At 34.5% G+C, this 11,706-nt stretch overlaps 1 protein-coding gene across 1 annotated transcript in view; it reads right to left on the reverse strand.

The window, feature by feature from the left end:
* LOC140160203 (uncharacterized) overlaps positions 1 to 10,868 on the reverse strand; it is a 115,466-nt gene extending 104,598 nt beyond the window's left edge. The window contains 1 exon segment of the mRNA XM_072183481.1: positions 10,474 to 10,868. Coding sequence (XP_072039582.1) covers positions 10,474 to 10,531 — 58 coding nt within the window. The 5' untranslated portion in view covers positions 10,532 to 10,868.
* Between the last annotated feature and the right edge of the window lie 838 nt (positions 10,869 to 11,706).

Below are 11,706 nucleotides of genomic sequence, written 5' to 3' on the forward strand. Positions count from 1 at the left end.
GTGCATTAGATGCATCAACATCTTCGTACAAGTGCATTATTTTGTATAATTTTTCGGCAACAAGTGATACGCATTTATTAACCTATTTCATACACTAGAAAAAAATCCTGTTATTTTTGTTATTTTTAAAACAAAATTGTCACTAAAAAGGTTGGAAAATACAAGCAAATAAATGCATCAACCCGCAAGAAAAATGAACATGCCCGAAAGCACAATGTGTGCTATGCAAAGTGCGCACCCGTGCAATTATACAATATTTATGCACACCTTGTATTTTACTAACGTTTGCTCTGATTCGGTTCTCACTAGGAGTGTATGAAATTGCCTTCAACATTTAGTGCATTTCACATGAGTTTGTATCCGTCTTGGTACCTCAGTCCCCCGTCACCGTGTATATCCATGGGTAGGCATACTGGCATACTTTATTTCATAAAGGTGATTTCTGATGAAGAAACACAATTTGAGAAACACACAAAAAGGGGACATTTTTCAAAACATTTATAAAATCGTAAGAAAAGGGTGTTCTTCATCTACGAATTAAGTAATTAATTTAGTAAATAAACAATTACAAATTTGCATATATATATAATATACAATTGCCCCATTTCAACCCTTATTCAGTTTTCAGGTTTTGATGCATTTGTTTCTGTCACAAAGAGGTATCTTTGAAACATTGTTTTGTTTTTTAAAGCTAAAAAAGTGTTATTGTTGAAGGGCAAACACCTCATATGAAAACTTTGCAAAAAGAGATGCAAAAGGGGACATGATTTCAAAATTCGAACATTAGCATGCCTACCCATGGATACATGGAGTTCTGGGACAGGGCTTGGTATACAGATTTACTACCCTACAAAATTTACTCATCTATAAACTAAATGGATTTGTCTGGTCGTTGACAATTATGATAAATGGCATGTAGATGAGGAGGCTTATATTTCCAGGAAGCGATTGGGAATTGAAATCACAGGACATCTATCCAGAGAAAATATCATACCCTTCCCAGAATCCTTTGCAACATGATACATCACCTCATTTCGTCAAGACACTCCTATTACTTTGTACAGGTTTCCTTTATTTTCAGTTTGAGAATAGACTGGCTGAACATGGGTTCGATTAGTCAAAGAACAAACATATTTTGCTATGTGCTCTGTTCAAATATTAATACTGAAGTACATTTCGTCTCTATCGACCCATGTTGTACTAGATAGCAAATCAGTACAGAAAATTGAAATATGAGAAATGCATTATGGGAAGTTTAAGCTATCTTCCCTACCATCGTTGCTAGCTTATGTAGTGATACACCATGCTTGGACATGTTGACATTTATAACATTAGACCAGATATGATTTATTATGATAAGCTGTGATATTGAGATGGCACATTGAATTAATGGGTATACAAATAATACAATATACATGAAGCTGCTTCTTTAGTTTTAAATAACAAAATAACATTTCATCAATTGTCATGTCATTGTTATATTGTCAAGATTTGTCATATTCATTGTTTTTGTAATTGGCATCTTTATAACCAATATCATCACCAAATACGATATTTCATCTTGACAAAACCAATTTGTTTTACTGACCTGACAGTTTCGACCATCTTGGACGATGGTCATCTTCAGAGTTATGTTTTTTCCGACTTCTGTACATCATGAACAGAGACGAGGGGGCCCATTACCTTAGTCATGTGTATGATCCACTTCTGGGCGCTGGTGCGCCCTCTGTTGGTGTACAGAAGTCGGAAAAACATCACTCTGAAGATGACCATCGCCCAAGATGGTCGAAACTGTCAGGTCAGTAAAACAAATTGGTTTTGTCAAGATGAAATATCATATTTGAGTTTCTACAAACCTAATGAACCTCTTCAAGAATAAGAAGAATACAATATCATCACCATCACATAAGCCTACATTATCCTCATCCTCATTGTAGCTGCCATCATCACCTTTGTCATCCTCCTCCTCATGTTCATGTATACTGTCTTTAATAGTTAGCTTTGATGAATTATGGTTTCAAATTGGCATCGCATTTCAGCTGGAAGATGTTTGCCAGCCTGTTAAGCATTTTGTCTTCATTTTCTTTCCTGAGCTACTTGATCCGACTCTTCTATCTGCAAATTTGTGCAGCTGAGAGAATGCCAGCTATCACCTGTACACATAGTTTTCTCTTTTGTTTCTGCCTCCTTTCTCAATTCTTCTCCAAAACAAACTTTTAGAGGTTGGATAAATTCTTCACACCCACCAACCTGCAGTTCTCTCTTTCTCCTCTTTTCTTTTGATTTTCAATATCTCATATTAAAAACTTTTTCATCATTTCTGCCCCTAGTTTCCCTCAAAAACCCAAGTCTCATAGACCTTTGCACGTACTACTCAAGATGAAGGAAAAAATGAATGCAATCATTTTGTAAAAATCAATCAAACCTTTTTCCCATCATCACTGTAATATTTAATACCGCTAATCATGATGATTACCACGTATAACTCACAACCTTGACATCTTCCATTACCATAGTAACAAGAATGTAATTAAAAAGTAATTATTAATGATACATTTTGCACACATTTCAATATTTTTGTGAAATACATGTGTTGGATGAAAATTGAATATTGTGCCAGAACTTTGTGTCATTATTTTTACGGCGAGGGCAACATTTAATGTGCTTTCTACGAAGTCCAGGGCAAAATATTATTAAATTTATTATTATTATTAATTATTAAAATTATTGTTATTATTTCATTAAAAGTTTTAGAAAAATTTTGTAAATAAAATATATATTTTTTACTTTGTTGCCAGTTTATTAACTTAGGTTCTACGAGCATTTTTCCTCAATAATTCAAATGCATAATTCACATGACAAGCCCAATTTATTACGAAAAAATTAGCAGAACTCACGTAAAAACGTGCTATATTCATGATTGATTCAAGGGTTTAAAGTCCTACAGTTCAGGAAACATAGTGGGCAATTTCCGTCATGCGCAAGTGCCCATAACATATTGAAATGTCATATACTGCACACCCAGCTATGCCTGACATGCTATACGACTGCAATATTAATATGCGGTCTGATCATCCTACTGAGCACAGTATAAGACACACGTTTTTATGTGGAGAATGAGATGCACCCCTGAGATGAAACCCCAGGTGACTTCACATCTCCGGTCATAGACACAAGTGAAATGTTACCAACAACACCTGAAATATTGGCATGTCATACAGTGCCGCCGAGAGCCATTACGGGCCTGAAAGTAAAATGATCGCATGGGCCCCCTTCTCTTACAGGCCCCCTGAGGTATCTTTTCTTTGCTTTTACGGACCCTTTTAGGTATGATTTCTTTATTTTTTACGGGCCCCCTAGGACCCCAGACCCAGGGGTAACACACCCCCTTAACCCCTTTGATGTCATATAGGTAGACATATTTACATGTGCTGCCCAAGAGTAATACATGTATGTACCTAGCACAATATCCTGCCGTTTAATTGGGATTCACAAATGTTTTAGGGGGTTGGCACATTTATAGCATTACCAACAGATTTTTAATAAGTAACTAAATAAAGATACAGACATAACAACAAACAACAAATTAAAAATGACAATGTTAATATTGACATTTTAGACTTTTGAAATATTCGCAGAAAAATTGGGATACTTCCATGCATGCTTGGAACACATTAGAAGAATCCCCCAGACTGCTCAAAATATGCATCTTTTAAAACATGCTCACGTTGCTTTTCTTTACTGTATTCAATGTATCCCCAAAAAAACCAACAAGATTTCAAATTAAATAACATGACGTATGATCAAATAAAAATATGTTCATTGGTGGGTTTAAAAGCTTTTGCAGGTGGATTGGAGGAGGTGAGCCAGCTTCTTACTTGTTCTCATGCTTCACAAACTTCATACTACTGTATCTTTTTTTTCTTAAAACTGTGAACATATGTGTCTTTAATCGCAAAAATTCTGCACTTCACAGTGCAAAGCCTTTTACAAAATTGGCATCTTTTCTCACAACAGCTATTATGCCTAACAGCTCCTAGTATCTATGGTAAAATGTCTTTGAAAAGTTTAAAAAAAATTCAGTTAAATATAATATATTTTCTGTTTGTAATTTTGCTTTACTGACATGTAATATGATGTATTTGTACATTGTAAGTATATGAAGGGTTTAATTATGCAAAACTTTATTTTCGCACTTTTGCGTTAAGGCCACCAACATCTGCCCTATAATGCTAGCTTAACAAATCCAATCCAAAGCACATTTTTGAAACTATGATCAAAATTAAAAAACAGCACATATTTCCATATTCATTATATTTGCCTAACCATAAGGTTAACCCAGGTTAAATAAGAAATAAATAAATAAATAAATAAATATCTCAAATCGAGAAAAGTGATTGGTTTTAGCATCTGAACTCTTCATATTCCAAGTTATGAATCATGTGTGAATTTCTAAGAATATTTATTTATAATGCTTGTCTGGAAAATAAATGCATTCTTAAACATAGAGCATGAACAGTCAATATTACGGGTTTTTTTTTAAAGATTTTTAATGGATCTCATTGTTTAGCCAAAAATAAATTCCATAAAAGAACCTACTACTTGGAATAGACAACAAAATCTATCAGAGTTGGATTTTATCTTACATAGTACCGTATATTAAAATTGGTTAAAGTGTAAATTTCTAGCTTGTGTTACTGTCTGGGTTTATATTGTTGGCACTTTGATTAAACTGAATGCAAACAAAACAATTATGAAACATATCACATCCAAACATGGCAGTTGCCTTCCTGATTTCTTAACTAAGCAAAATAGTTAGAGCTGCTATAAATACTGGGGGCACTCCCACTTTGGAGGTGATGCGTATGTAGGGCTGTTAAGACCCCTTTTTCAACATCGCTGTCACCCAAAGACCCCATATTTTTTTACAAACACATGCTCTGTCACCCGAAGACCCCCTATTTTTCCATTTGATCTGATACCCAAAGATCCTTACATATATATATTTTTTTTTCATTACTATCTTTAAATGGAGGCTTCTGATAACTATATGGATCACATGTATGGTGTGTACTTCAATCCCAAACATGATCAATGAAGTATTTTATATCAATCCCATTTAAAACCTTTTACAATATTCTCACACCAGTTTTGTAACAGTCACCAAAAATTTAAGTCAAGTCACATGGCATCGTTTTTGAGCTCAAAGTCAAGTCACTCAATTAACTGTACACATTCAATGGGTCAAGTCACTGAATATCACTGAAGTCACTGGCCTCATAAATGATACACAAGTACGACTTGTTATAATCACCGATTCACTTTATCATTAACATTATGCAGGTTCATTATAAGTCATGTACCTATATTGCAGGACATCATTTTGCCCATATCCTTTCCACTAAATTTATTTTAGAACACAGGTGCTTATCCAAAGTCTGGTGAGAACGATGATTTGCATAATTATTCGCAGCAGACAGTGTCCTGGTCAGATTATATAAACATTGTCAAGCATCTTGTGGTTAATTTTTAAAACTCGATTTTGCGAGTTTTATAACAAAACAGATGAATTTGTTTTAATTATAAACAACCAATTTGATTTAGATTTTTAACATATCCTAAATATATCTTCTCTTCTTATGCTATTAGCGATAATTAAAATTTTGTAAATTAAAATATTATGACCGCTTAACGTTACGACCACGTAGTAAAAAATAGTACACTACAAAAGTGCTGGTAAATGAAACCTAATGCTGTGCAGTAAGATCGTAAGTGGTCACTGTCAGGTTTCATTACACCCAACGTTTGATGGGTACTAATTTCCAATTACGATGAGATGAGCCAAGATAGTTTCATTGCTAATGGCAGGGTTCTATAACCTATATTGAATAATCATACCTCAAAATTTAACCTCCAAATGTGGAGTATGAGTTTTTGTACCCAAACCATTCAAAGGTCATTCTATGCCTATACAAACATATTAGGGTTAAAGAACTGTGTCTAGCAGATGAGGATGTTTGAGATAGTGATAGGATATGATGGCAAGGGGAAAGGCAACCTTCCATACTTGTACATTGTAACAGATATTATACATGTACATGTAGTAGTGTCTGAAATTAAGCAGACGACTTACCGTTTCATAAATATTGAATATAAGAGTGCTGCATCAATCGTATGAGAAAATTGTTGGAAATATTTCAATTCAAAGGGATAAAATTGCAGTAAGGCCAAAATAAATTGTTATGTTGCCAGCAGTTGCCCTGATGCACTCAGCGGCTGACCCTAAATCCTGAAAAAATTGCACTTATTCTTTTTTGAATGACAATTTTTGCAGATGTGTTCAAAAAATCAATGTTTTTTCACTTAAAATTACTATTTTATTGAAAGACTAGTTAATTATCTAACAAGTATCCAGTAGTCAAAATTAGGTGTCCTTAGTTGAGCACAACACAACAATTTTTATGGCCTAATTAAGAAAAGATTTACCATAAATTATCAAATTTTGCAAAGCAATGGATAGGTATCATCTTGGTTTACATAATGTTAAATTTTGTTAGACTGGTATTTTTATTACACATGGTTATGAAAATAATAATTAAGTATTAAATCTCAAATGAACTAAGTTAATGAAATCAATATTGCACCTAGCAATTTTCCTGGTCAAGTACCATAACACATTGGAAATCATTCAGTATCATCCAGTGACATATAAGTCTGCACCCTTATCACCCTATATCCAAATAAACCACCGCATCCTGAATCAGTATCCAGATGTCCATTTTTTTTAATGTAACTTTTACTTAATGTTCAACAAAAAATATTTTCATATCCTTCCAGACCATAATTTATCAAGCATTTTTAAATTATCACTTAAATGTTCAATTTATATATAGCAAGAGTAATCGAAACAAATATTAAAACAAATAATGAATGTCCAGGAGTGGATAAAGAATGCATGATTACTTCCAAACCAACTTCTAAATAAACCAATTCAATATACCCCATTGATTATCCACACTTTTGTTTTAATTATATCGACATTCATTAAACCCAAATAATAGGAAATGTAATCGGATTTCGCCAGAGGTTATTTCCACAAAACCTATTCTCCATGGACAATCCTGGGGCATTCTCCGCTCCAATACAAGCGACAATAAGTGCACCTAAGAAGATCGTATTCGGTGGCCATTCTGTGGCAATCAATTTCTGGGTGAATATCTCGCATGTTGAGTGGCATATAACCATTTGTGAAGAGAAAGTGCATATTTTTATCAGCATCAGTTTCACTCAAAAAATTGAAATTGTAAAGAAAAGGTGTGAATTTAGGTTAAACAGCCCAAATGGACTGAAAATAAATGAAAATTTGGACTCACAAAAGACCTGAAAAGTTCTCTAAAAATTAACCCATGGGTACTGTACAGGTGAAAAAGACTAACAATATATAAGTATATGATTCTGAATGAAGAAAATAACCAAATAGGGTAATACCTCTCCCCAGCTGCCCATACCCATATATACAAAATTAAAATGAGTCTGTTTCTCATGCTAACATCCGATTTCATGTAATTTTCAGCATTTTTAAATCCTGGACCCACCCCTGTATAAAGATGAGAAAGTGTGAGTAAGAATTAAAATAGTTGCACGTATATTGCCTCCTAATGTGAGCACTGGACCTGTTTTCCAGTGTTCTTGATACCTAAAATCATTTGGGTGATATTTAAAGCAATATAATACATCTGGTATTTTTTGCAATCATTTTCAAAATTCATAGTAGCAGGGTAAAAGGGGTAAGGTAATTAATATATGGAATATCTTGTATAGATCTAAAGAATAGAAATACTTCTTTTTAAATCTCAAAAGCTCCAGCATGGTAAGTGGTTAGTTCTTGAGACATTAAATCAAAATATGAAACTCAAGAACCACATAACCTTCAGAAATGCAAGTTTAAGATCCTTGATGGTCTACCCATTCCATTGCCAGAAATATTATTTACTGTCAAGAATTTGTCCCAATCATATATCATTAGAAACTGAGATTGAATTTAAAAGAATTTCCTTTCTCTTGAACCAAAATGTCAGTAAAATTGTTCATTTAATTTGTTGGGAGTTTCTGTCCTTTTCTCTTTTAGTCTTGAGCATCATCTATCACCTTGTGAAAATTGGGGGAAATTTGGAAAAAAAGGGGGAAATCCAGGTCTGATCATGGTTTTTGTGCAGTCCTGCAAAATAAATTTTATTCAATACTAAAAATTATAATAATTAATACTAATTAGTTGAGACAGACATATAGTCTACCTGTCTTTGACAACAGCTGTCTGCATATATTCACCCATGCCTGATTTCACCGATTAACTAAATCCATTAACGAATGCTTATGAAATATCATCAACATAATGACCAGGCCTTTGTAAGTGATCAATAAACATATTATTTGGTCAATATAAAGTCATTAGTCATGACTGGTATTGGTCAATATTGTGTTTATGTCATTATGCGTTAGGTATTGTTTCTATGACCCGAAGCAAGGATAGTGTTGTCAAAAAGTACACACATTGCACTGGATTGTGGGCGGTAGTAATATGTGCATGGTAATTAATGAAAGTAAGAATTGATCTATCTAGGTGACCTACATTAGGGTGTACTATTGTAACGATCACTAGCATTCTCACTAGGATCCACAACATGCTCATCTATCAAGGCACAGTTCTTTACCCTAATGCATTTGTACATTCATTGAATGACCTTAGACAATTTGGGTACAAAAACTCATACCCTGCAACTTGAGGTTAAATTTTGCACTATGAGTGTTTAATTGAGGTTATTGAACTATGCCATTGAGATGAGGCCATTGTGGTCCATAGTGTCTGATCAAAATGGAAATACGGCAAAAACCTCTGCCACAACAACATTACTTCGGAATAGGATCATATTTGAGTGTAAGGATCAGCATTCGGGTTGGGTTTTTGGATTGGGATTAGGGTTAGATAATAAGAGATTAGTACCAAGATAAATGTACATGTATTATCATTAGGCTTAGGATTCTAGTTGGAGCTAGTGACTACTATTTTAAACACTAGAGCAATAATGGTCTCAATCCCTACATTATTTCTCTCTTCTTCTCCCCTAGTTCTTGACATTTTCATTAACCTCCATTTTATCAATCTTAGCTCAAAATTTGACCCGAGGTCTAGGAGTAGGTTTAATTCTGAACTCACAGACCTGAAACAGGGTCTTTATAAAAAAAGAGGAAAAAAGCTGAAAATGCTCAAAATACGCTGAAAAACAGCATAAAATTGGGGTAAAATGACTCAATTTGGGCTGAAAATAAAAGAAAATGCGTAAATTTCAGGAATAAAAAAAGAGGAAATCAGCCGAACAGAGGAAAAGTTTCAGATCTGTTACTCAATACAAAGGTCATTACATGAACATAGAATTATATTGGGATTAAAGAACTGTGTCCTGATAGATGAGCATACTGTTTGAAATCCTAGTGAAAGTTACTCCCAAAATGGATAAAGCACTTTAAAATGACACAGAAATCCATATCTAGAGAAAACCTGTGAGACACAGGGCCCATTTGATAAAGATCTTAAATTTGATCAAACTTCCCGAGTAAAAAGATTGATATCCTGCCTTTAAGAAATATGCTTACCCTGGTAAATTTTCTTCATACACTAAATGATGAATATTGTGTAAAAAGCAGATAAGTGTAAGCATTATTTAGGTAACTGCTCAAAATATGAACATATAATTTATAGCTTGACTTTGAAGCTCGAAAATTACTTATTAAAAGTTTGTGCAGTTTTTACTAAATTTGTCCTGAAGCATCGGCAAATGTTACAGTTGGAATATAAATATATGTGGTCATCTTTGTAATACATACATTGTATGTTTAATTGTTCATAAAAATTAACATCTATCTCTGCTACATTATAATCCAATTTATAAGTAAAAAGCAAAACAATAAACAATTTAGGATGTAAATGTAATCACATTTAATTCAATTTCTGTTACAAGCAAACTGAACAAAATACGCTGAGGCATAGTGGGCTTGGCCAAGTGTAGTCAATTCATATAGCCATATGGAGAGTCACGCAACAGGAACATCCATCACATGACCTCGCTGACCACAAGAAAAAGGAAATGGGCAAAATTAACAACACCTTATATAACATTCTCCTGTTATGATTGCAAGAACGACTTATAAATTTAATCGATGATCACATCTGTTTTAAAATAATACTTCTGCATGAAATAAAATCTTTAAATGTGAAATTATATATGATTTGACCTTAAAAGAAGACACACTATTTCACAACATAACATCTTGACTCATGAATATGCATCAGCTTTGACGCGTCAATAAGAACCGTCTCAAGACGACGAAAAACCCATCCCATACCTGTCAAAACCGATAAAAAGCAAGTTTAGAGCAAAAAATTTCAAACATCAGCACGTTAAATCACAAACTCACCTAGTGTCTGTGTTTGATGTTCTTCATTTCTTGAAATTCTTTGGACATGGCCGGCCATTTATATGGCTGAGACAGATTCTGATGTTGTTATGGCTAGTCTGGCTGCCTGCCATACATGCGTTGATGACAGTTCTAAAACGCTGGTTGTACATGCATGCATACAGCGCTGCCTGTCAGCCCTTCGGGTGTGCCTATACCTGAGCACTATCCCACGCATACACGATGATGGCGTGCTGTGAATTACACATGAGTGCTATCCCAAGGTGCTTTGCGTGTGTCTTGCTGCTTATGTACCCACACATGCTAAACCTGGTCTTCCTTAGTGCTTTGAGACACCTCTTCCTCACTATGCCATAAGAGCTAGGGTGTTGCCATCCATTTCTTCACGAGCAAATATCACTAGAGAAGGGAATGAGAAATCACTAGATATTAGTAGCATGCAAAGAAAAATGTGGAGATCAATGGAAGAGGATGCTGGTTTTGGTTTTGTTACTTTGCCAATCTGTATGTAGGGGTGGGTGGGGGGGGTGTGGGCGGGGGGGGGTTGGTGCCTGTCCGTCTAAATTGTCTTGATTACAGTAAAACACAACATCATTCATTTTGTAGTTACAAATGTTATTTAAATTTACAATGTATGCTATTTAATAAATAGCTCAAGCCTATCCAAAACAGACATTTAAAACTTCCAAGGAAAACAAAAAATCACACACCGGTGGCTGAATGTTCATCACATGGCATGGAAAGATTGTTCACACCAATCACATATCGCGTTGCTCTTATTTGATGCGCAGCACGGTCTCACAGCATGATTGAATACGCTTTCAAAGCACCAGAAATTGATTGGTTGAATGTTTTGGCACACAAAATCTTTTCCGATCAGCTGCTGAAAAAGGTCTATTGCAAACCAAAAAAGTAAGGGGGTGTGAAATTCCCTGCTGCAAGGTTTGTAAATCAGATCAGCACTGAGCAGAATTTTGTCAAACCCAAATTGAGGTATAAATGTAAATTTAAGAGCCAACCAGTGGTTTGCTAAACCGGAATACTAGTGCTGGTATCAACAAGGCGTTGTCGACAAAATTGTTGACAAGAGCACTTCTGCCGATTGGTGACAAGAGCTTTGCATGTATCAACAAAAAGAACAAAATTGAAAAATTGATTGGCAGAAACTAATTTCCTACTTTTTTACCAGCAACCCACAAGATCTCATGCGACAAGAAAGTTATGAATCTTTTT

This window comes from Amphiura filiformis, chromosome 9 (genome assembly GCF_039555335.1).
Source record: "Amphiura filiformis chromosome 9, Afil_fr2py, whole genome shotgun sequence".
In the NCBI taxonomy this organism is placed as follows: domain Eukaryota; kingdom Metazoa; phylum Echinodermata; class Ophiuroidea; order Amphilepidida; family Amphiuridae; genus Amphiura; species Amphiura filiformis.